General features: G+C 42.2%; 1 protein-coding gene and 2 pseudogenes across 1 annotated transcript; 2 read left to right on the top strand and 1 right to left on the bottom strand.

The window, feature by feature from the left end:
- Nucleotides 1–553: 553 nt before the first annotated feature.
- LOC137813831 (putative 2-isopropylmalate synthase) lies at nt 554–16,025 on the top strand. The gene is made up of 12 exons (XM_068616272.2): nt 554–1,153; nt 12,889–13,096; nt 13,196–13,282; nt 13,707–13,799; nt 13,897–13,983; nt 14,129–14,229; nt 14,436–14,469; nt 14,550–14,624; nt 14,793–14,876; nt 14,986–15,120; nt 15,531–15,670; nt 15,764–16,025. Exons 1-12 carry the CDS (start codon nt 639–641, stop codon nt 15,849–15,851), a joined length of 1,647 nt encoding a protein of 548 aa, XP_068472373.2. The 5' UTR covers nt 554–638; the 3' UTR covers nt 15,852–16,025.
- LOC137816807 (small nucleolar RNA R71) lies at nt 2,193–2,298 on the top strand (annotated as a pseudogene).
- On the bottom strand, nt 6,258–6,822 carry LOC137813830 (large ribosomal subunit protein uL11 pseudogene; annotated as a pseudogene).
- Nucleotides 16,026–26,408: the final 10,383 nt, after the last annotated feature.

Below are 26,408 nucleotides of genomic sequence, written 5' to 3'. Positions count from 1 at the left end.
TAATAACTGGCAACTACACGAGCCTCCCGACTTCCTTCCCTTCTACCAGCCAGGTGTCCCTTTCAACACGCCTATATAATAGCTCGATGCCACGTCATCACTTCCGACTACCAGGGCGGTACAATTATATTATAATAAAATAATAATTTATTTAAATGTAAAGTAAAGGTTGATAAAGGGTGTGTGGTTATGTTTTGTTGTAATATATATAGTAAGGATACTTTAATATCCTTTTCTAACTTCTAATATATAATTTGTAATTTTATCATATGGTTATTTTTGTCAAAGTGTAAATTTTAGGAAAAGGGTAAGATCGTAAATCGGTACAAATTTGAAATATCTTCTCAAATATATATTGGCGCACGGATCACGTGGGTGCAATCTTATTGTGGTTTGCAAGACCACACCATTCAGATCTGAATCTTGCATCGATTATTATTTTATTAATGTCTGAAAAAAAATATAGCATGGAAATGAAATTAAATATGTTAATATTTTAGAACGTTGATTGCATTGATAAGAGCTGAAAAGTATTTTAGAAAAATATTAATAAAAAAAAATACTTACTACTATAAAGAATACAAACATCTTCTTCTTCCTCACTCCAAAGCTCCTTTCCTCTAAATCAAATTGCATCAATGAACGGCTCTCGCTCTCGTTCCCGCCCCGAGTATATCCCGGGCCACATTCCGGACCCTTCCTACGTCCGCATTTTGGACACCACCCTCCGCGACGGCGAGCAGGCCCCCGGCGCCGCCATGATCGCCGAGCAGAAGCTGCGGATCGCGCGGCAGCTGGCGAAGCTGGGCGTGGACGTCATCGAGGCAGGGTTCCCTTCTGCATCACAGGAGGACTTCAATGGCGTGAAGATGATAGCGCAGGAAGTTGGGAGGAAGTGCGAGGATGATGGGTACGTTCCGGTGATTGTTGCGATGTGCAGGTGCAATGAGAAGGACATTAGGACTGCATGGGAGGCTGTGAAGGAGGCGAAGAGGCCGAGGCTTTTGCCCTTCATCGCCACCAGCCCCATTCACATGGAGTACAAGCTTCGAAAGACCAAAGAAGAGGTTCTTCAAATAGCTCGCACCATGGTCGCTTTCGCTCGCAGTTTGGGTTGTCGTGACATCGAATTCGGTGCTGAGGATGCAGCCAGGTTCCTGTCTTCTCTTTCCTTCAAAGCAACGCATCTTCCTACTAATTCCTTGAAAGAATGTTTTTTCTTCGACCATTCTGCAAAATAATTTTTTGGAAGCAATTTATCAGAAAAAAAATATTTTCTTTTCTTTTTTAACAGGCAAAAGAGAATGGAATAATTATTTTGAAATTCTCCTCTCTTCAAATTCATATTTTCCTCCCTCTTTTCTATTTTCTCTTTTTTCTTCCTTAAACTTCACCATCTCCCTCTCTTATTCTTTTATCACTCAATAGTGATTTTATTACAATGCTCCTTAGGGTTGGTTGTGGTGTTGGTTGAGAATTGGTCAATTTGTCCTTCTGCAATCTGTGCAATTTGTTTGGTCATCTGTCTCATCTAGATATCCATACTCCTAATCGTGGCCATATTATTTTCCTGTGAGCTTACAATCTTTGATAAAGCATCTTCAACTTTACTCATTCTCTCTGATATTGGAAGGATAATTAGATTGATGCTACTGTTGGAAAGGCCCTTGCTTGTTGAATGAACTATAGTCTTGTTTCCACCCAAAATTTTGATTTCGATTATTTTTCCAACCTTGAGAATAATTGTTGGAAAAGCCACCTTGCCTTCCTTGATTGTCCATATAATTTACCTTAGCTTCGAGTGATTTGGTCTAATAAAAACAATGACCATTAGGATGATCACCTCCACAAAAATCACACATGATAGGTATATTATGACTTTTATATGAGTGAACCGCATGCAACTTTTGAGGTAGTTTGGCCATCTGTGCGGTTAGTTGCTCAATCTGCTGGGTCAAAATTTTATTTTGAGCCAACAATACATCCGCAGTGTTCAACTCCAATAATCCTCTCTTTTGATGACCTTTTTTGTCATGCTGAGCTTGATAATCAGTTGTGGCCAAAGCATCAATAATTCTCGTTCTTGTTCTACATCAGCAACCATCATTGTGCCACCAACTGCGATATCCAAGAGCATCTTCATATGAAACCTAAGACCATTAATAAGTATGCTCAATTGAGCAATTTCTTCAAACCCATGATTTGGACATTTTCTCAGCCTCATCTTGAATCTCTCCCATGTTTCACAGAAAGATTCCTCTGCTCATTATCTAAACATAAAGATTTTAGACTTAGTTTTAATGTAACGAGAAATTGGAAAAAATCTCTGTAGAAAATTTTCCTCTACATCCTTCCATCTTGTTAGGCTCTAATTAGGATGTGATTTAAGCCACTCATTTGCTTTCCCTGTCAAATAAAACGAAAACAAACACATATACACACTCTCAAGGTCACCTGATTGAAAACACATAGTTCCCACCAATTCATAAACACATAGCCATGTGTGTTTAGGGATCCTCATGATCCATCACCATGAATTGATTGGTAATAATGAGGCTGAGGAACGCAAGCTTCATCTCCAAAGCCTTATTAGTAGTAGGTATCGTAATGCTAGAAAAGTGTCTAGGCCCTTGGTGTTTGGCGTAGTCTCCAATTTAAGGGTTAGCATAAAAATTCATAGGCAGTAACCGAATATTTATATTTTATATTTAGTTTTTTTTAAAAAAAATTGAAAAATAAAGAGAAATTTAAACTCCAATTAAATAACAATTAAAAGAAAATTCGAATTAAATAAGAAAATAAATAAAAAGAAATAAAAGTAAATAAAAAATTAAGAATTAAAACAATAAAAACAAAATAACAAATCTGAAAAAAAATAAACACAATAAAAACAATTCAAATATTCACAATATTTAGGAAACTATACTTAACAAATCAAACTTGTTCCCTAACAACGACACCAAAAACTTGACGACTTTCTATGGCAAGTGCACCGCGTTGTCAGAAGTAATAATTTGTCCCTAAGGACAGATATTGATCCCACAAGGAAAAGTGAATTATCAAGTACAATACTCTCTAAATATAAAATTGAACAATAAAAAGTGTATTGAAAGTGGTTATGTTGACTATGATTAATTAGAAAACAGGCAAAAAAATTGGTTGGTTCAAGTTGGAAAAATAAGGATTAGGCTTCAAATTTTCTCACTCTTATGTATTTTGATTAACATGTTATTGAAAAAATAGGCAAAGAATTGTGAAATTTATTGAATAATGAAAAACACAATCTTCTAAATGAAAGGAGTGTCATGTGTCTCAATTGGAGAGTGTTAAGCAAAATTTGATAACATGGAAAGAAGGTTTACAGAATTGGAAGAAAAATATGTTGATATGGAGAAAGAAAAATAAAGTAGAGTCAATCAAGTAAAAGAACTTCATTTGTTGCTTGTGGCACAAAAAGAAAAGGTGAATGAAGTCCTGTCCAAATTAAAAGCTCCTCATAAGTTTTCAAATTCCCTTGAAGTTATGAAGAAGCTGGGGGCAGAACCAAAGGTCAATGACAAGTATTTTTCATCTTTTGTTGTTTTTAATGAGAGTGCAGGAAATAATACTTCAGACAGTTCAGTTGCGGGGTAAAATAAAGTTCTTAGTGACCATAAGAAACTTGGTTCATGTGTTCTACTTGAAAATAATGGTTTTGATTTGGGAGAAGACAATAAATAGAATAATGTTGAGGCATTATTTGAAAAGGATATATGGTCTAATCATTATGTTCCAAGCTCATTGAAGTCAAAGTCTTTCTTAAATCCTTTTAATTCAAAGGGTGAAAGTCAATAAGATTTTGTTTGGGAAATTAAAAGTAATTCAATTCAAAATTCTGCATGGATTCGTGCAGTGCACTACAAAAAAACATGTATAATACGACGGTTATTTTTGTAAAAACTGGCGTTTTTAACCGCCGCATTATACGTCTGTGGCGGTACCGCATTCCGCCAGAATTCTTGCCGCCACAAAGTTTAATGTGGCGGTGAATTGAGAACCGTTGTAGCAGACGCCATATTATGCATTGTATAAAATGGCGGTTTTAAGCGAGTAATTGATGTCAGTTATAAATGTCGTAATTTAAAAACTAAGTAAACCAATTCTAACGTAAATAGTGACAGTTTTAACCGCCACTTAATACAGTATAATATGACATTTATAATACACTTTATAACTGTCATAATTTGAATATTAAATATTTAATTTTATTTTTAATATTTATAATAATTTATTTAATTCTGTTTTATAATTTGATTTCATAATATTAATTAATTTCATATTATAATTAAACTTTAGTACCCAATTATGTTTCATAATATAATTAAATTATAACATAAACTAATTTCACAATATAATTGTACTTCATAATATAATTAAAATTGATAAATATAATAATCAAAATATGACTTCATTCATTCATTGAGAGAACAAAGTTAATAATGTCAAACTAATCGAAACAACAAGTAAATTAAATTGTCAAAATATAAATTGTTTCACTTTCTAAACATATTACAACTAATCTCAATCCTAATTTGTCTTACTGCCTCTATTTGATCTTATATTCTAGTTTGGTGATAGAGCACCACTTCCAACATCCTGTGCCTGGAATAAGTTAAAATATGTTTAGAGTTAATTGACAATTTTTAAAAAATAAATGAAAACAGTATTATAATAAAAGCACATAATAATTGAAATGAGTGTCTGAAACAAACACCGAAAAATCAAATATAAACAACTCCAATACAATAATGTATACTAAAATTGATGAAAAGCACTTCAAAGACACTATCTGGATGAGGTAATGTGGCAAGATTAGACCCCTGCATGATAATCAAATAGACTAAAATTATAAGAATCAATGAAAAATAAATGTATAAAAGATGTTGCACATATATGCTATTCACACAGTTAAGAGAAGTAATCCTTAACCACATGTGATGTGACAAACACATTCTCAAACAATTATACCCCACGACAGTGGTAGTTTGGACCAGGAAGTTGTGTAGAATAAAATGTTATTATGCGAAGAACTTGAGAAGCTTGCGGTACAGAATATGCAAAGGTTAGATAAAGGGAGAAAACTAGTGCATTAATATATATAAAATAGTACTTAAAAGCAACATTACACATGTGGCCAGCCTGCATTTATAGTATTGACTCATCCTAACTCATCAATCTATCACGCTAAGAACTCATCTATTCAATTAATATTCCCAAAAGATTAAACAATACTTTAATGAATATGAGAAGTGTGATCAGAACTAACAACTAAGAATGCTAAAACCCTGCACCATATGACAATTGTGTAGATCTTTCTACTCTTGAATATGAAAGGATGAAATGTCCAATGCAAAATCACACATCAAAGAATTAAAATATGAATATTGGTTATCGGTGCTGTCATTTTGATTTAGGTTGTTTAAATATGTATTGGTAACTTAAGTTGGAACACGTAATTGTAAAAAACAATAAAACCAATTAACAAACACTCCCTGCCTCAAACTAGACAACAAAAGAAATTCAAAAGCTCGTGTATACAAATTCAATCTATTTGCGTAACCAATTTCTAGCTCCATACAAGTAAAGCAGTAGCCAAAAAATGTGATAGAAGAACCTTAAAAAAATTGTATTTCTTAGTAATCAGGTCCATTTACTATTCGCATACAAATACCTAGTCCCCATCACACAGAATTACAACTTAAACCCAAAATCTCCTAATATGCACCACAAACCACATGATCCATTTCGATTAGTTGGGATTTATAAATTAGTCTATTTACCTTTCCCAAACCTTCATCTTTATCAAGAAGCGTGGAAGGTTTCCCTCTTCTGCCAGAAATCTCAACCTGAATGTACAAAAAGCATTAATTGAAAATCAAATTAACATCACTGCATAAGTTATCAACTGAATTAAATATAGGTAGGAATTATTATGACACCGGAACTATCTCCCAAGCAAAATGACCAGCCTTTTGTATATTTCTCTCTCGAAGCTTTGAATAAGGTAAGAGTCCTGGAAAAATAACATACATTGCCAAACAGAACAAAATTACAAATACTTGATTGAAACTAAAACAACTTCTTTATTTCAAAACCCTAATTTCTTTTTATCATTCCGAAGTAGAACAATTTCCTCTATCATTTAAACCAAATTCAAAATTATAACGCCAACAATAGAAGCAATCTAAACAAAAAAAACAAATGAAAATTCATCAAAATCATTTAAGAGGAACCTCAATGTCGCCATCGAAAATCTCCTGTTGCAGATCCTTGGGGTCTTTCCCATAGACGGTGCACCCAACAGACACACAAGTCCTGAGGATCTCTTTGATGCTTCTGCTGAGATCCTTCGCCATGGAGTGCGACCTCATCACCCTCATGATCTCAATGACGTCGTCTAGGGCGATGTTTCCATTGTGCTTTACATTCTTGTTCTTTTTTCCTGTCCCTCTCGGGCTCTTTGAGTGCATTGATGACAAGTGCGACGGCGGAGCGCACCACTGTCACCTTCGCCTGGTGGTTCTGAACGGTGAGCTTCATCGTCATACGGAGGCCCTTCCAGTCTAGTCTCCTTGGCGATGTCTTCATCGATCTTCTTTGGAGAGTGTCCCAACGGACCGATCTTTGGTGTGAGAGAACTCGCAGTGCCCACCTCACCACCGGTGACGCGAACGATCACGTCCACCACCTGCGAGGGATCAAACTTCGGTGGCATTGGACCGCTGGTTTCTTGATTGGAGTGTTGTTGATTAGGGTTATTTGCACCTTTTTCGCTATGTGAGGGGTGGGATTTACGCTAATGAGAGTGAAAAGATTTAGGGTTTAGTGAGAGGGTTTGAAAGACTGCTCTCTATGAGGGGTGAAAGGGTCAATGTGAGGTTTCCAAAGAGATAAAAGCGTGAGGTTTCCAAAGGGTCAAAGAAAAAGAAATGAAAAAAGGAATGTATGGAGGGAACAAAAATGCGGGAGAATGAATATTTTGAAGGAGAATTGTGACGGTTCTAAATGACACCTTTTGAAAGAGAATTCTGGCAGTTATTAAACTGTCTTATTATACAAATAATTGTGGCGGTTTTTAATAACCGTCATATTAAAACCGCCACTATATACATGTTTTTTTGTAGTGGTGAAGAAAACTAAAGTTGCTTCTAATCCAGAACAGTATGGTGACTACTGGGAAAATATTTGAGGCAGTTGGGGTAAGGAAAAATATAAAATTGGAAGTGTGAGCGATGATCATCAGAACAACAATTTGAATGAAGAATATGAAAAATTTGAGTTTAAGGGGGGAATTTGTTTGCATTTACTCAAAGCTTTCATCAATATTATTTGGAAATTTGAATAGTCAATAATTATTAGCTTTAATTATAGGTTTGAATGTCATTTATACTATGATTTTAAATGTAATTTATAGTATAGATTTTATGAGAGAGAAGGTAGAATTTGAGAAATCCATTGTAAGATTATTTAAAGAGATTGTATTCTCATCTGGAAAGTAGCAATGAAATAAAAACTATATTCTTTATTCATAATTTTCTAATATATAACTGATCCTGCCTGTTGACCGGGACGCAAGAACCTTGCCTCGTCAAACCTGGATCGACTTCTGCGCCGTGTTAGCCTTCGTCCTTCGCCGTGATTCACCTCAAGAACCTGCAAAAGACAGAACGGCGCCGCTGCGGCCGATCACGCTCCGACGCCCAAGTCAGTGACTGAACCACCAAATACTAAGAGAAAACTCAAGAACTCTAAGGAACCATGCAAAATTCTCTCTCAGCGTACTCAAAACTCGCAAGCGTAAAGAAGTAATCTAAACGTGCGTACCTCAGAAGTTCGTTAGAATCTCTTATATACCTGCGCACTTTCTCTCTCCAGACAGTTACACATCTGGACACGTGGCTCGCATCCAGCTGTACACGTGTCACCATCTGGAGCATCCTTGACTTGGGCGCCACTTCTTACTCTTCAGGTTTTTCGGCTAAGTTACTCATGCATGACACAACTCAGTGCATAGCTGCCTTGGAGCGTGATCTCTTCTAAGTGGCGAGATCGGGTACCTTCGTATACACCTTCCCTGTGGTCTCGCCGGCCGCCTTCACGATCTACTTTACTTGCTTCACCGTGTATGTTCAGGTAAGCTATCTCCCGAGCTCATCCTCTGGCCAGCTGGGAAATGACTATCTGACTTCATCTTCGGCGATGTCCTTGTTTCGGTGATGTCCTTGTTTCGGCGATCTCTAATCACTTGGTCGCCTGGGTTCACATCTGGCGACTTCATCTCAAACCCGGTGACCTCCGGTTTAGGTATGCTAGAGATTGGAGCACGCCAACTTAATAACTGGCGACTACACGAGCCTCCTGACTTCCTTCCCTTCTGCCAGCCAGGTGTCCCGTTCAACACGCCTATATGATAGCTCGATGCCACGTCATCACTTCCGACTACCAGGGCGGTACAATAACTAATTCTAAGTATTTTGTATCACTAAATATGTTTTGGAAGTACTTCCTCTTGTAAATTTGAGAATATTGACAAAGATTTTTGCCTAAAATAAAAACAATTTCGTGAACATTGAAGAGCTTAGCGTTTTTTTCGTTCGACTTTATTTTTAACTTTTGATCTCTTTTGGAAGTGATCTGGAAAGGTTGAAGAATATTGTGGAAGGTTGCAGAACGTTGCAGAAGTCTTTGTCACTCGCTATGACTCCTCTTTTCTCACAGGTGCTTCTCTTTCTCCGATAGTCTGCTCTGATTTCGGCAGTCAGACTCATGGATGTTGGGTCTATTAGAGTCTAAGTTCAAGAGGAAGGGAGTGAATTGAAGTTATAAAATTTTTGCAAGCACAAACTGGTTTACAGTAGTTTTGAAGAAAAAGAACATATATATTTTGAAAAGACTAGATTTATTTTTTTCAACACACTTTATGAAAACCATAAACTAGTTCAGATTAGCATTGAGATTAAACAAAGAAATTTTCCATAACAAGATGAGTTATTTTTTATAGCGGCAATAAGAACAAGATTTACATAAAGAGATCAACACAAGATCTTTTGATACAATTCTTTAAAGAAAGTGAATCTTTAACAAAGATATTTTAAAGAAATTGTTTGTTCTTAAACCAGACAACACATAGATTCAGAAAGCTACTTGTGATTAAAAGATTTTTCCAGAAGAAAGAAGAACAGTATGAACAAGCTCAGAAATAACAGATTCAATTTTAAATGAACAAATTTATTTTTTGAAAGATTATTCAATTAAGCAGAAAAGAGTGTAGGGATTGAGAAGAATGATGTAAACAGAATTTATACTGGTTCACTCATAAAGAGCTACATCTAGTTTCACCTTACACCAAGGTGAAATTGACTAAACACTGTTCAAAACAATTACAACACCTTGAAGTTCTTGAACCCTACAAGAACAAGGCACTCAAAGCCGAAAAAACCCTATTTCAGCACTACTTGAACTTCAAGAAACCCTATCAAGAAGTGACTTACACAATCACCTTTACACAAGAATGAATTAAGGAAGGAAAACACCTGAAAGAAAATGCAAGAAACTGAAAACCAGTAGTCCAGATTGCAGCACAATAGTAACAACACCTCCACCAAGATCAAGACACACTAAGAACAAGCACTCCTGAAGTTCTTTTAGAAAACCTTTCAAAAACTCATTTAATTCATTTTCAAAAACTCTTGAAGTTCTTTTAGAAAACTTTTGATATCTATTTAAAACGTGATTGCACATCACCTTTTCAAGTGAGATGTGCCTCTCTTTATATAGAAAACAACTTATAACAACTTTCAACTGTTTTTTACTAATCGGATCTCCAGTTCCTGCAACAAACTATTTGGTGCCCTAACATAATTTTGAAAAACATTTCAGCAGCTCAGAAATAAATCTATATTTTTACAAATCAACAGATTTATTTTTGTGCAGGAACCTGATTTTGAGAAAACTTAAAGTAGTTTCTATTGAGTGTGAAGCCAAGACCAATTGGGTTGGGCTGACTAGACACCATGTTTTAGTGAGTGAGCTTAATTATTGTGTCCCCTTTATAATCTCTATTTAAGAGATATGTATGCTTGTAATAAAAGTGTAACAAACATAATGAAAACCTAATTAGTTACCCGCGGACGTAGGTTGCACATTGGTGACCGAACCACATTAAATCCTGTGTTGTTTATTTTCTGTTGTTGATTCGTGATTGTGTGTGTTGCTTCCGCGTTCGTGTTTCCCATCAAGTGCCATCAAAACTTGGTTTGTTTACACACTAGAGATCCGATTAGTAGAAATTAATCGACGAGACATGAAAATTACGGCTGCAGCGACATCTCAGAGCTAGGGTTTCGCAGGGGCGACAACGACATCCCAAAGCTAGGGTTTCACAGAGACGTCAGTGGCATCCCAAAGCTAGGGTTTCGCAAGGGCGGCAACAACGTCCCAAAGCTAGGGTTGCATGTGTGTTCTGCAGGTGTGCTGGTCTAAGACGGCACGAAGTGCAGTGTGCGGCAGCTGCACAAGCTCGTTAGGGTTGCGCTCTGGTGCGCCAGTGTGGTGCGGAGCGCTAGGGGATTACAACCAGGTTTGTTGGTGAGTGATTTTGGGTGGTGCAAGTTTTGTGTTCTTCATTTAAAAAAAATTGCCATGATCTGAAATTAGTTATACCGAGTATCTCGACTAGTCGTTTTAAATGGTAGAAGACGGGAAATTTCCGAATTGAAAAATTCGACGGTACAAATTTCAGTTGGTGGAAAATGAAAGGATGAAGGAAGATAGTTCAATTATTGAGCAAATCAATAAAATGAATTTGATCTTAGCCAGACTTATGTCAGTGGGCATTAAGATCGATGATGAAGTTCAAGCTTTACTACTGATATCGTCATTAACTGACAGTTGGTGGTCCAGAACGGTTACAACAGTTACTAGTTCAGTGGGACCCGATGGATTCACTTTTGAGAAGATTCGTGATCTCGTTCTTGGCGAGGACGTCAGAAGAAGGAGTTCTGGGGAATTATCTAGTGAATCGCTAAATGTCATCAGAGGTAAGAGAAATATCAGAGGTAGCGGGAGCAAGAACAAATGAAGGAGTCAGTCAAAGATTCAGGATTGCTCAAGTGTAACATGTTGGAACTGCAAGGAGGTGGGACATTTTAGGAATCAATGCCCAAATGATAAACAAGTTAACATTGCAGAAGACTCCGTGGACAAGGACCTCTTAGTCTATTGCGCGGATAACAATGTGGATTCTTGGGTCATGGATTCTGGTGCTTCATTTCATGCTACCCACAATAATGAAGCATTGCAAAATCTAGTTATTTGGAGATTTTGGAAAGGTAAGACTAGCAGACAAAAAAACTCTTGATGTTACGGGCATGGGTGACATAGTGTTGAAGACGCCAGTCGGTATCTGGACTTTGAAGGATGTCAGATTTGTTCCAAGCTTAACGAAAATTTTGATTTCTATTAGGCAGTTGGACGAACAAGGACATGATGTGAAGTTTGGAAATCAGGAGTGGAAGGTTGTTAAGGGAAATATTTCATGGCCCGCGGAAGAAAGAGAGGTTCACTGTATATGGTCGGATAACCGTCTGAGGTAGTGACCATCCCAGTTCGGAAGATAAACAAAGTCTGGTTCACAGAATCTCGTGGGCATTACAAGAGAGAAACCTAGAGCCATAGGTCAGATTCAGAATGAACGAGCATGGAAAGGTTCAAGTACACCAGTCAGAGGTACTTATGGCATTTGGAGCACAGGTCGTGCTTCAGTTGAGGTTCCTAGACGATAGTGGGTTAGGAGAACCAGTATTCCAGCTGTTGAAAAATCTCTAGAAATGTTTTTGTTAAGTATGGAGTATGTTTGTTCTTAGGCTATATCAGGATCCGGCAGTTCGTGTAAGTGGGAGCTAGTAGGAACAGGGGATGGGTCAGTGGTAGTTTCAGTCATGAAGAACGTGTTGAAACTTAGGGGAGTTTCAACGAAGTCTTCAAGATTATTAAGAAGGCTGGTGGCAACTAGAGCTGAAACATTGAGTTCTGTTGACAAATTACAGAAGTACATGTACACAGTTGAAGCGCATATGAACATTGTTTTGTGGAAGTGGGAGATTGTTGAGTGTGAAGCCAGAACCAATTGGGTTGGGCTGACTAGACACCATGTTTTAGTGAGTGGGCTTAATTATTGTGTCCCCTCTATAATCTCTATTTAAGAGATCTTTGTGCTTGTAATAAAAGTGTAACAAACAGAATGAAAACCTAATTTGTTTCCCGTGAACGTAGGTTCCAGATTGGCGACCAAACCACGTTAAATCCTTTGTTGTTTATTTTCTGCAGTTAATTCGTGATTGCGTGTGTTGCTTCCGCGTGCGTTTTTCCTATCAGTTTGTAGGAAAACATTGAATCACTTCTTGTACTTGATCTTACCACCTTGATTAGGCATATAAGGTGGGTCATGAAGCAAAAGGCTACCTTAAACCCACTCAACTTATATACAAGATCACCTAATTACATCACTACAACATTCAAAGCAAACTTGCTATTTTCTTCATCAAACACACACTAGGACAACAAATAAGAAGCTTCATCCTTCTTCAAAAATGGAGTGGTGCCATAGGTTTTGAATCTGCGATAGTTTTGGTTTCTCTCCTCATTATAAATATGTGTCTCACTTTGCTCCAGGCAACACAAATTTACATTCTCTCTTCTCTACTTCTTTCTAGATTAAAATTTATTTTATTCTTTTCCTTTACTACCTTTTCTAATATTCTGGGTTTTTACTTCTTTCTAGATTAAAAATATTTTCACAGTCGACTTTTTGAAAAATAACTGTTTTGACAACTACTTCTGTGGGAGTAGATCGGATAGAGAGTTCCTTTATCAAATATTTGGAGAGGTTATCGAAGCTGGGGCAACAACTGTGGGCATAGGAGACACTGTGGGCATTACAATGCCATTCGAGTTTGGAAAACTGATTGCTGATATAAAAGCCAATACCCCTGGAATTGAAAAGGCTATTATCTCGGTTCACTGTCATAATGATCTTGGACATGCTACTGCAAACACAATGAGGTATTTGTGTACACACATACAATGTAACTTTTACCACTCAATTAATGTAATCAATAACAAATATTCATAATCAATTTTACTAAGTTTTAATTACTTTCAGGCTACACGTGCTGGTGCAAGGCAATTAGAAGTAACAGTTAATGGGATTGGTGAAAGGGCTGGTAATGCTGCATTTGAAGAGGTTAGTATCATCCATCTATTTTTTATAATACATGTTATTTAAGCATAGTTTTACGCCATTTTCTATTGAATGTAGATTTGTTGAGATTAAAAATTACTACCAGAAGAATATATAATAAACGTGACACAGTTTTCCTAGTTCATTTTCTATATATCTAAGCTTAGAGCTTAATATCAAAATATTCACTCAGCCGTCTATAACACTTTATAAATAAATTGTAAATGGTTGAATTAAACTCAAATTCTAATTATTTTCAAAGTTTTGGAGATTTGCATGCAAGATTTGTTGGCAAATTAGAACTACTTCCTTCACATTTACAATTATTTACTCTTGTATTCTTTTTATTATTATTGGTAAATGATCTCAGTAACTTAATTTCATCTTTTTAATATACTTTAACTCATTTTATTTTATTTTATTAAAGGTTGTGATGGCCCTAAGATGCAGGGGAGATCATGTTTTAGGTGGTTTGTATACTGGAATTAATACAAAGCACATCCTGAAGACCAGCAAGATGGTTTTATATTATTACACTATTCATTCATTTTTGGAATGTTTTCTTCCTTTAAGATACCTTTGTTAAGTTCAAAATTTTATAAATATTTTTTCAACAGGTTGAAGAGTGCTCTGGTATGCATTTACAGCCACACAAAGCTATTGTAGGTCATAATGCATTTCTCCATGAAAGTGGAATTCATCAGGTTAGTGGACGTAAATGCCACCCTGCTGCGTTTGATTTTGTTAATGCCTATTCTATTTGTTACCTTAAAACATACATTTGATTCCTCTTAAACTTTTTCTATTGTATTGTTGTTGTTTTTCTCTATTTTGATTTCTGGTTTGTAGGATGGATTGTTAAAGCATAGAGGCACATATGAAATACTTTCTCCTGAAGATATTGGTTATGAAAGGTCCAATGGAGCTAATATGGTCCTAGGGAAGCTAAGGTATGCTCTTTTCTCACAACTCTTTTATCCCATTTTCTGACCTTTTGCCTATGAAAAAGTTGTTTTAATCTGATACCAGTTGTTCTTGGTTTATTATTTTTATTTGTAGTTTAGTACTAACTTATTAATTAATTTTTATCTTAAATTTCATATAATTTAAGTATAACTCATTTTTTTCCTTCGTTTTACACTACCACATCTATTAGTGGACGTCAAGCTTTGAAAAAACGACTTAAAGAGGTATGCAACTATTTGTGTTGTATATACTTAAACGGAAAGTATCGTTTTTCTGTTTCATGACCTATTTTCTTCCTTTTCAGCTTGGTTATGAACTCAAGGAGGATGAAGTTGAGAGTGTATTTCAAAACTTCAAAGCAATGGCTGAGAAAAAAAAGGTTAATAATTACTTTTCTTTTTTCTTTTTCATTTCTGAATATAATATATATATAGTTAATAATATTATATCAAATAATTAATTTGTTCTGTATTAATTATATTTACTCTATTTTTTTTCTTCTGAATCATCTTGAACTAATATGTGATTCAAATATTTTTTTTCTTAGAGAGTTACCGATGTTGACCTTAAAGCATTGGTATCAGATAAAGTTTGTGATGTAGAACCTATTTGGAAGCTTGGTGGGTTGGAGGTAAATTAGAATGAGATTAATTTTAAACTATATATATATATATATGTTTGATAGAATAATACAAAACAGAAAAAGAAGAAAAAATAATGAATATCTATCGTCAACGTAGGTGACTTGTGGAACTATGAATTTTTCATCAACAACTATTGAACTTGTTAGAATTGACGGTACCACACACGTTGCTTGTGCCGTTGGAAAAGGACCAGTGGATTCAGCTTTTAAGGCTGTCAATCTCATTGTCAAGGTATATCGACTTTAAAAAGTTCTAACTTTTTCTTTTTTATTTTCTTTTTTATTACGTCTCTTACTACATATAAGCATTTACTCTTTTCTATAGTATGCTATTTGAAATCTATTGGTAAGCAATCAATACTTTCATGAACTTTTTCTATTCCCAAAGATTATATAGGCTAGAAAGTTATGTATAAGATAGTGTGAATTATGTTTATATCATCCTACATGGAAGTTCTTGGAAGGTCAATGTTTTTAATTTCATTTTTTTAAGTATCTAACCAAGTTATGCAAAGATTTTTTTTATATATAAAAAGAATATTTCTTGCAATCACATGAATATTGATATTCTAATTAAGTTTTTTTTTATCAGTAAATATATTTCTATAATGGAATCTTTACAATATTTAATATTTAATGCAGGAAGCTGTGAGAGTACTTGAGTACTCTCTAAATACAATCACAGGAGGCACTGATGCAATTGCAACTATACATGTTGTAATTCGTAAAGAGAATGCGCACTCATCTGCTTCTACTGGAAACATTATTTATCCAACATTTAGGTATTGTTAATCAAAATTTGATTGTTTAGTATATCATTTTCTTGCTAACTCCCTACATGCACATCTAATATTTCAAAAAATTTCCTTTTATAGTGGGATTGGAGACGGAGTAGATGTTGTTGTTTCCAGTGTAGAGGCTTATCTTGGTGCACTAAACAAAATGCTCGATTTCAAGGAATGATTGTATCTGTTAGTATTCTAGCATCTGAATGTAGAAGTTCAGACTTCATGTTAAAAATTCAATTAGTTATTTGTAATTTCTTAGTTTAGTTTAAAATGGAATAGAGTATTCCATAATGTACTTTGTTAAGTCTCCATATTAAGGAATAAGTGTGCCAAAACCAGACTAAATAAATGTCTCTGTACCGCCCTGCTGGTCGGATGCGATGACGTGGCATCCTGTTACAGTGTAGGCGTGTTGACAAGGCGCCAGGTTGACGGTTGGGAAGGAAGTCGGGAGGCACATGTAGTCGCCGATAGTTAAGTTGGCGTGTTCCGATCTCCAGCTTACCAGAATAGGCGATCGCCAGGTTGGGGACGAAGTCGCCAGATGCAGACTCAGGCGACCGGGCAGTCGAAGATCGCCAGTACAAGCACATCGCCGAAGTTAAAGGAGAAGCAGATTATGAAGGCGGCCGGCGAGACCACAGGGAAGGTGTATGAAGGCCCTACCTCGCCAGTTTCAGTAGAGATCGCATTCCTGAGTTAGCTATGCACTGGGCAGCACCATGCATAGGTAACTTAGCCAAAATGAGAGTAGAAGCAGCGCCAAGTCAGTGAGCCTCCAGATGATGGCACGTGTACAATCGGATGCAAGCCACGTGTCCAAGTCTGTAACTGCCAGGAGAGAGAAAATCACCAGGTATATAAGAGTTCTTAACAGATTTCCTAAGGTACGCACGTTCAGTTCATACACTTTACGCTTGCGAGTGACAGAGCTGTTTGTGAGAGAGATTCGCACGGTTCCAGTTCTTAGTATTTGGTGATACCGTCACTGACTTGAGCGTCGGAGTGCGATCGGCCGCAGCGGCGCCGTATCGTTTCTTTGCAGGTTCTTGAGATAGATCCAGAGGAGGAACGGAAGTGAGAAGCGGCGCGCACGTCGATCCTTTGACGAGGCATTCTCCAGCGCTCCGGTCAACAGGCAGGATCATCAGGCGCCCACCGTGGGGCCGTGTAAAACGTGCTCCCATCCACAGCGTGAGTTCGTGGAGGTTTTCGAGGTTTTCTGCGCGGTTGTGTGCTGGTGCAACCGTCGTTCTTGGTTTCTTTGAGTTTCGTTCGGGGAAGTTTGTGTTTTAAACCGTTCGTTTGGTTTTTCGGTCGGTGGATTCGAGTTCTTTCGTTTGGTTGTTTGGTTCGCGGGGAAACGGTGGTTTTTGGTGAAGCTGCGATTTTCTTCGAAGGTTCGCGGTTTCTTGAAGTCCTTGCGCAGTTTCTTGAATCTTCTCCGATCGGTCGCTGATTCGTTCGTGGTTGAAGTGTTATTTGCTGTACTTCTGTGGTTCGCTGAAGTTAATGAGAAAGATGAGAAGCAATCGTTCCAGTCCCGTGGCTCCCGTCGCAGCTGAAGGCGACGCCGCCATGACCATGGCGCAGATGGCAGAAATGATGCGCTCATTGCAGGCCACTGTAGAAGCCTCGCGCGTCGAGCAGGCGAGGATACATGAAGACCTGGTCGCCTCTCGCGCCAGGAACGAGGAGCTCAGCAAAGTAGCTGAAGAGCTACGTCGAGCTCTTCAGGAGCAGCAGGGTCGTTCTTCAGCTGAAGAAGTGGCACCGTCGACGCCGCCTCGTGTGTTCCCAATGCCTTTCGTTCAGGCGATTACCGACACGCCAATTCCCACGAGCGTGGTTCCGGTTAAGGCTGTGTTTACCGGCGTGGAGGATCCAGAGGCTCATCTGACCACGTTCCACACACAGATGATGCTGTCGGGAGGGTCGGATGCTGTCTATTGTAAGATGTTCGTGAGCACGCTCCAGGGAACGGCGATGGAGTGGTTTGTGAGCCTGCCTAATGGCCACATAACTAATTTTCAGCAATTTTCGAAAATCTTTGTCGAGCAGTATATTGTGAACAAGGCACCGCCCAGGGTGTCCTATGACCTGTTTGATATAAGGCAGTACCATGGGGAGTCCCTCAGAGACTACCTCAATCGCTTCGGAGCGCAGATGGTCAGGTCGCCGGCCAAGGATGAAGAAATGCTGGTTTATGCCTTCAAGAAGGGCGTGCAGCCAGGGCCATTCTGCGAAGCCTTGATCAGGGCTCATCCAGCGACGTTTGCTGAAGTCAGGCGACTTGCGGTGGCTCACATCGCCGACGAGAGTGAGGTCGCCGAGAAGAGAGGCAGTGTGGCTCCCGTTAGGCCACGCGCCCAGACCAGGATCCAGCCACAGAGAGTGCTGGAAACGGCAGCGGCGGCCAGAAAGGATCAAAGGACTCGCTATCCTTACGATAGGAGAAACAAGGGAAGAAGCCAAGCACGCCAACCGCCAGCACGCCAACAACCAGCACGCCGGGAATACAATCGCCCACCTAAGCACAAATTCGTCATGGGACTAGCGGACCTGATCGCTATCCCTAACATATCAGCTAGATTGAAGGCGCCCGAGAAGGTGGGCGACAAGGTGCTAGGGTCGAAGCCGGACGTCTGGTGCGAGTTTCACCAGTGCTTTGGCCACAACCTGGACTCATGTTTGTCTTTAGGATACCAGCTCGATGACCTGGTCAAGAGCGGGTTCCTAAACGACTATCTGCTGGACAGAAGGACCGGAGGGGCGTCGAGTTCCCAGCCAGCAGGTGGAGAAGCCCAGCAACATGAGATGCCTATCCATGGGGAGATCCACACCATTGCAGGGGGTTTCTCAGGTGGTGGATGCACCGCGTCGCAGAGGAAAAGGTACGCGCGATCGGTGATGTCAGTAGACATGTTTGAAGATCACTCGCCCGAAGTGGACATTACGTTCACCAAGCAGGATCTTCGGGACGTTGTGCCTCATGACAACGATCCCATTGTTATTTCGTTGATCATGGCGGGGAGGAAGGTCCACCGAGTTCTGGTGGACCAAGGAAGTTCGGCAGACGTGATGTTCTGGCCGACTTTCACGCAGTTGGAATTGCCCCTTGACCAGCTAAGGCCCTATGGAGGGTGCTTGTATGGGTTCGCTGGCGACCAGGTGGAGGTCAGGGGGTACATCGAGCTGAGAACCACGTTTACCGATGAGGCTGGGTCGAGGACGGAGAAAATCAAGTACCTCATCGTAAACGCCCCCTCAGCATATAACATCCTGCTGGGAAGGCCCACTCTCAACAGGATAGGCGCAATTCCATCGACTCGGCACATGAAGGTGAAGCTGCCGTCCATGGAAGGGGTGGTGATCACGATAAAGTCTGATCAGAAGGAAGCGAAAAAGTGCTATGAAAATAGCCTGAAAAATAAAAGATCAGTGAGCTATGTCACAACCACCCCACCGCCCGGTGTGAAGCCCAGACCGCCGATAATGGAGGAGGCCGCTGGAAGGGACGTAGAGATGGTAGATGCTGAGCTGGGGGAGAGGAATGCTGCCCTGGAGGAGGAAGAGGCGCGGAATCGCCCGGAGGAAGCAAGGGAACTCGGAATCGCCAAGGCGGTGATCGCCAGAGAGTCCAGGCCCAAACCCGTCGAGCAGTGGCTCGAGAAGGAGATCGGGGGGAAGGTTTTCAAGCTCGGAAGATCTCTGGAGGTCGATCTCCAGGACCAGATCGCCAAGGTGATTGAACGGCATCTGGACGCGTTTGCCTGGTCTGCTTCGGACATGCCCGGGATCGATCCCGACTTCTTGTGCCATCATCTGGCAATGGACAACATGGTGAGACCGGTGCGGCAAAGAAGGAGGAAATTTAATGAAGAAAGGAGGCAGGCGATCAAGGATGAGACCCAGAAACTCCTCGCTGCAGGCCACATCCGGGAAGTCCAGTACCCTGAGTGGCTGGCAAATGTCGTGCTGGTAAAGAAGAGCAACGGGAAATGGCGCATGTGCGTCGATTTCACCGACCTGAATAAGGCTTGCCCAAAGGATTCGTATCCTTTACCAAGCATTGATGCCCTGGTTGATAGCGCTGCAGGGTGCAAGCTGCTGAGTTTCCTGGACGCCTTCTCGGGCTATAATCAGATCAAGATGCATCCCATGGACGAAGAAAAAACAGCTTTCATGACGGAGAGGTCGTGCTACTGTTATAAGGTGATGTCGTTCGGGCTGAAGAACGCGGGGGCCACGTACCAGAGGCTGATGGATCGAGTACTTGCACCGATGCTGGGAAGGAACGTGCAAGCTTACGTCGATGACATGGTCGTGACCTCGCAGGAGAAAAGCAAGCACGTTGCAGACTTGGAAGAGTTGTTCACGACGATCGCCAAGTTCAAGTTGAAGCTCAACCCGGAGAAATGCATTTTCGGCGTGGAGGCTGGAAAATTTTTGGGTTTTCTCTTGACTGAAAGAGGGATAGAGGCCAACCCGGACAAGTGCGCCGCCATCTTGGCGATGAGAAGCCCGACTACAGTGAAAGAAGTCCAGCAGCTGACGGGTCGGATGGCGGCCCTATCCCGCTTCGTGTCAGCAAGCGGAGAAAAGGGACATCCCTATTTCCAGTGTCTGCGGCGCAATAACAAGTTCGCTTGGATGAAAGAGTGCGAGGAAGCTTTCGTCAAGCTGAAGGAATATTTGGCGAGCCCGCCGGTTTTGTGCAAACCACTGGCGGGAATCCCTCTCAGGTTGTATTTCGCTGTGACTGAGAGGGCGGTGAGTGCTGTGCTCGCCCAGGACCAGGATCAGGCTCAGAGACCTATCTATTTCGTGAGTAAAGTGTTGCAGGGCCCAGAAACGAGATATCAGGCCCTAGAGAAGGCTGCATTGGCTGTGGTGTTTTCGGCGAGGAGGTTGCGCCACTATTTCCACAGTTTCACAATACTGGTGATGACTGACCTGCCCATCCAGAAGGTCTTGAAGAAACCTGACGTTGCAGGAAGAATGGTGAAGTGGGCAGTCGAGTTGTCAGAGTTTGACATTAAATACGAGCCTCGAGGCCCGATCAAAGGGCAAATCTTTGCAGATTTTGTAGTCGAGCTCTCTTCAGAGGCGACGCGGGTTGAAGGAGATGATTTCCGTTGGGTACTCTCGGTGGATGGATCGTCAAACCAGCAGGGTAGCGGTGCTGGAGTCATATTGGAAGGACCCAACGGCGTGCTGATCGAACAATCGTTGAGATTCGCCTTCAAAGCCAGCAACAATCAAGCAGAGTATGAGGCGCTGATCGCCGGGATTCTGCTGGCTAAAGAGATGGGAGCCAGAGTGCTGATGGCTAAGAGTGACTCGCTGCTAGTCACCGGGCAAGTAACAGGCGAGTTCCAGGCTAAAGATCCACAAATGGCGGCTTACTTGGCGTATGTGCAGGAATTGAAGAGTTCCTTCGCCTCTTTTGAAGTGGTGCATGTGCCCCGAGAACAGAATGCCCGAGCTGACTTGCTTGCTAAGCTCGCCAGTTCGGGCAAGGGGGGTAGGCAGAGGACAGTGATTCAAGAAACTTTGAAGACGCCGAGGGCATTTGTAGCAGATCACCTGGTCCTTCAGATAAGCAGGTCGACGGAGAGAGCAGCGAGAAGCCATAAGTCTTTGACGCAAGAAACCCTGAGATCGCCAAGAATTAGAGCTTGCCGAGGAGAGAAGGTGGACGTGATGCAGGTCTGCGCCACCCAAGAGCCAGACACATGGATAACACAGTACAAGCGATGCCTGGCGGATGGCCTCCTCCCGTTAGATCCAACAGAAGCTAGGAAGGTAAAGAAGAATTCCAGCAAGTACACACTGATTAATGGCGATCTGTACAGGTTTGGGTTCACTCACCCACTCCTGGAATGTATACACGGCGAAAAATGCACAAGAGTTATGGCAGAGCTCCACGAAGGAATATGTGGAAGTCACGTCGGGGGTCGAGCTCTGGCCGCCAGGACTCTCCGTGCAGGCTACTACTGGCCATCCATGAGAGAAGATTGCAAGAAGTATACCCAGTGCTGCAAGCAATGCCAGCAGCACGCCGATTGGCACAAGGCGCCTCCCGAGGAGTTGAAGTCGATCTATAGCCCTTGGCCGTTTCATACTTGGGGAATCGACATCCTGGGACCTTTTCCACTGGCGATCAGGCAGATGAAGTACTTGGTGGTGGCGATTGAGTATTTCACCAAGTGGATTGAAGCAGAACCAGTGGCCCAGATCACCGCGCACAAGATCGAAGGCTTCGTGTGGAAGAATATTGTGTGCCGGTTTGGAGTGCCTAAGCGCCTGGTATCAGATAATGGGACTCAGTTTGCGAGCCACCTGTTGAAGAAGCTTTGCGAAGGGGTTGGAATTCAGCAAGTGTTTGCATCCGTCGAGCACCCTCAGACTAATGGCCAGGTGGAATCAGCTAACCGGGTGTTGCTGAGAGGTTTGAAGAGGAGGCTCGAGAAAGCCAAGGGGAGTTGGGCTGAGGAGGTACCCCGAATAGTTTGGGCGTACCACACCACCGAGCAGTCAGGAACCCATGAGACCCCGTTTAGTTTGGTCTATGGGTGTGATGCCATGATTCCAGTCGAGATTCAGGAGAGCTCGCCGAGATTCCAGAACTTTGTAGAGGAAGACTCGAATGAAGAGAGAAGACTGAACCTGGATCTGCTGGACGAAGTCAGGGAGGAGGCAAGGCTGAAGGCTGAGGCGGTGAAGAGAAGGGTCGAGCGAAGGTACAACTCAAGGGTGATGCCAAGGCAGTTTAGAGAAGGCAATCTGGTGATGAGAAAGGCCCACCAGTACGAGATGGAGAATAAGCTATCACCCAAGTGGACTGGACCGTTCAGAATAACCGAGGCACTCGGGAACGGAGCCTATCGCTTGGAGACGTTGGAAGGGGGGGCGATCCCTCGTACCTGGAACGCCACACACCTGAAGTTGTACTATAACTAAGAGCTTTGTAAGTAAAGACAAACACAAATATTACATTGCAATGTCTCTGTTAAAACAGTTTTAAGGGGGCACTCTTTTTTCCCTAAGGAGGGTTTTTAATGAGGCCGCCCAATAAAAGAAGAGTTTTCGAAGTATAAGGTGTTTTCAGACCGCATATGTGTTATTTCCAAAAGTTTCGAAGAAAGACCTTGTCATTCGTACATGATTTGAGGCACGAAAAGATATGTCGCGTGTTTTCTAAAATTTTAAAGTCCTCATCGTTTTTTTTCGGCGATTAGAGGCACCAGTTAAGTTTTTAAAGTCCTCATCGTTTTTCGGCGATTAGAGGCACCGGTTAAGTTTTTAAAGTCCTCATCGTTTTTCGGCGATTAGAGGCACCAGTTAAGTTTTTAAAGTCCTCATCGTTTTTCGGCGATCGGAGGCACTAGATGGAAGACCTCAACGCCCTCGCACGTTTTGAGGCAAGTTAAAAAGACCTCCTCGCCGTTGAGCGAGTGCAGGCGAGAAAGAGAAAAAGTCCTCCGTGTTTCTGGGAGCGAGAAGATGTAACTCCCGGGGCGACGCAGAGGCAAGTTAAAGACCTCCTCGCCGTTGTGCGGGCGCAGGCGAGAAAGGTCCTCAGTGCATCCAGGGGGGGGGGAGATGTACGCCCTGGGCAAGTTGAGGCACCTGACAAAGTCCTTCTCGCCGTCGAGCGAGTTAAGGCCGTTTAAAGTCCTTCTCGCCGATGAGCGAGTTCAGGCGAGTAAAAGTCCTTCTCGCCGATGAGCGAGTTCAGGCGAGTTAAAAGACCTTCTCGCCTGTGCGCGAGTATAGGCAAGATAAAATCCTTCTCGTCTTGAACGAGTTCAGGTATGGCGGAGAGGGTGGAAGAAGCTTGAAAGGCGGCTACGGTAGGTTCGAAGAGAACGCCTAAGCCAGCCAGTCTTTAGCTCTGAGGTTCAAGGGAGGTAAAGGAAGGTCCCAAAGGGCATTTCTGCCTCAGATAAAGAGATGACTGCCAAAGCCTGAGGCTAAGGAAAGCTGGTGTTGCCAAGAGGTCTAGGTGATCGCGAAAGTTCAAACACGGCGAGAAGGTTGAAAAACTTGTTTGATAAAGCGGGTCAAGTGGGACGTTGTTTGAACCAATGATTGAATCATAGTTCATTGCTTGGAACCTTTCTTACGATCAGGTTAGTGCCTCAGGGGTGCAAGTTGTTTAAAGCGATTATTGCTTAAGTTTGAATCAGCTCGAAGAAGTTACGCCAAAGGTCGTGTTTGCAAAATCACCAAGTTAAGCGTAGCAGAGTTAGGCATACAAAGAAAGTAAAGCGCTCAAGAGAAGTCAGAAGACATATCCAAATTTCGCTATTGAAATAAGTGGCTGTTCAAAATACATGTGCAAGAGTTTTTACAAGATAAATACAAGTGAATTCATAAAGAGGCAGAGGGGGTAGAGTTGGTTGAGCCTTCGGCGGGAACGACCTTCCCATCTACTACTTCGTTGTCTAACGACACCATGCTAAGGTCAAGATCAGGGAAGAGGCATGCAAACTGTTCTCGAGCGGCATCAAACCCAGCAACCAGAATCTGAGCAGAGCTTAGCTTAAGTTCTTCAATTTGCTTTTGAAGTTCTTCAATTTGCTTTTGAAATCCTTCAACCTGCTGCTTAAGCTCCTTGTTCTGCTGCTCCAGCTCTTCGACCTGTTTTTGGAGTTGTTTGTTGGTCTCTTGAGCTTGAAGAAGGTCGTCAGCCACCTTCTTAGATTCTGTTTGAGCCTGGGCCAACTCGGCAACCATCTTCACCTTCTCTTTGTTTGCCTCGGAGAGATCAGCCATGGCGTCGTCTCTTGCTTTCTCTACTTGCCCAAGTAGCTTCTCGCGGTCGATCGACCTCTGCTCCAGCTTCTGTACCTTGTCGGCATTGGCTTGAATTTGAGCCTCCAGGTTGCTCGCCTTGGTACGCAGAGGCACGATTCTGCTTTCAAGTTCGACCTTCTCTTGGGCAAGTTCGTGGACTTTGCGGCGAAGGTCGACAGCTTCCTTGCGCGCAAGCCTAAGCTCGGTGTTTAGGGCATCCTCCACTCGAGAATGTTCCATTTCCGCGAGCGTTAGGCTGAATGACACCTTCTCCACCTCGACCTTCATTGTGCTGTTCTCGGTCTTGAGGTTGTAGATGTCATCCTGTAGCCGCCTGGTGGAGCTCTCCACAGCTCTCGTTATGATTGATGGGATATCCTCTGCAATGGTTTTGAGTTTAGCAGTCAGAGGTTCCCACATCCTCGTCACCTCGAGGGAAAGATTTGCAGCTTGGAGAGGCGCCAGGGGGGCTTGTTGAGGGTTCTCGTCGCCGCCTTCCTTAACAGTATTTTCGGTGGTTGCTTCTTGGCGCGGCGACACAACCGGGGACTCGGTGATTAGGATTGGAGAGGTATGAGCGACCTCATCCCCGATTGGAATGACTCCTGCAGCTGAGGTGTTGGAAGGAGGGCCCCCTCCTGCTGATATATGTGGAGTAGAGGCGCTCGGGGGGTCCTCTAAGAAGTTTGGCTCTTGGGCCTCAGTTGCAGGTGGCGCAGTGGCCAATGGGACTGCTTGGACTGGTGGTGAAGGGGCTTGTGGTGCTGGTGGTGAAGGAGGAGGAGCGGGTGTTGATGGTGGTGTTGAAGCCGGAAGAGGGGGCGGGGCAGGTGGGGAAGATGGCGCCACCCTCTTCCTTTTTGTGACAAGGCCATCCTCTGTGACCTTGTCGTCCTCCTCCTCATCCTCTTGGACAACTTGGGGGGCTTTCCGCTTTGGCCTCTTAAGGACCAGTTTCTTTCGTTGAGTGGGCGCCTTAGGCTGTGATCGCCCTTGGATGATGGCCTTCTCGACCGCCGAGTTGGGAACCGTCTGGGAGCCGGTCGCCAACCCGTGGTTTCGGGCGAGCGCCTTTAGATCGGCGAGCATGTTCTTACCCAACATGGTATCTGCATGAAATGAAAGTGCATAGGTTAGCTTAAAGGAGAATGGAGTAAGTGTACAAGGCAAGGAAACAGCAAAAGCAGGCATATGCAGAAAAGATAAAACCAAAGTCTTGTGTGTGTCGCACAAGACGCCCAGAAACAATATCTGAAGCAATGTGAAGACAAAGATGTAGTGTCCTGACCTATTTGAAATTCCAACTGGTCCTCAAAGAACTCGAAGGAAATCAGGGTGGGGGTCAAGAATGTTATGTGGGCATCCGCCACCCTCTTCCAGAAGAGACAAAGGTCTCTGTCCAAAGCTCCCATGCTGTCAGGACTTCTGGGCCTCCTGAAGCAGCTCTTAGACTCTTTTTTCCCCTTGTCCACCCAGTACAAGGGGAAACCGTCGAGAAGGGAAGGGTCTTTGTCGTTCGCGCGGACCTGGATGAACTTCCCCTTCCAATCCTTATACGACTGCTGGAAGATGGTGAAGATGGATCTCCCAGCGATGGCGTTCAGACTGACCCAAAGGCGATCGCCTGGGTGTTTGGCCTCAAACAGAAATTAAAATACGTCCACTGACGCAGGCAACCCCAGGTGGGCGCATGTTACCTCAAAAGCCCGGACGAACGCCCAGCTGTTGGGGTGAAGCTGGGCGGCAGCGATGTTGAGCTCGGTTAAGAGTTCCCTCTCAAATCGAGTAAGAGGGAACCTGAGTTTAACTTTCTTGAAAAGAGTGGTGTAGACGAAGCAGAAGGGCCCGTCGGCGCTCACTTTATCATCAGCACACACTGGCAGAGTGGCTGGGCAAGGCAGCACCATCATTCTCTCATCGTGCTCCT

This window comes from Phaseolus vulgaris, chromosome 1 (genome assembly GCF_051622355.1).
Source record: "Phaseolus vulgaris cultivar YP4 chromosome 1, ASM5162235v1, whole genome shotgun sequence".
Taxonomy (NCBI): Eukaryota; Viridiplantae; Streptophyta; class Magnoliopsida; order Fabales; family Fabaceae; genus Phaseolus; species Phaseolus vulgaris.
The sequence above is the reverse complement of the archived record's forward strand: the minus strand, read 5'-3'. Positions and strand labels throughout refer to the sequence as shown.

Excerpts from the sequence above, each read along its gene's own strand:
- LOC137813831 (XM_068616272.2), top strand. The coding sequence starts at position 639 with ATGAACGGCTCTCGCTCTCGTTCCCGCCCCGAGTATATCCCGGGCCAC. Across the intron at positions 14,470-14,549 it reads TGAAAAAACGACTTAAAGAG|CTTGGTTATGAACTCAAGGA; the intron begins GTATGCAACTAT and ends CTTCCTTTTCAG. Across the intron at positions 14,877-14,985 it reads GGAAGCTTGGTGGGTTGGAG|GTGACTTGTGGAACTATGAA; the intron begins GTAAATTAGAAT and ends TCGTCAACGTAG.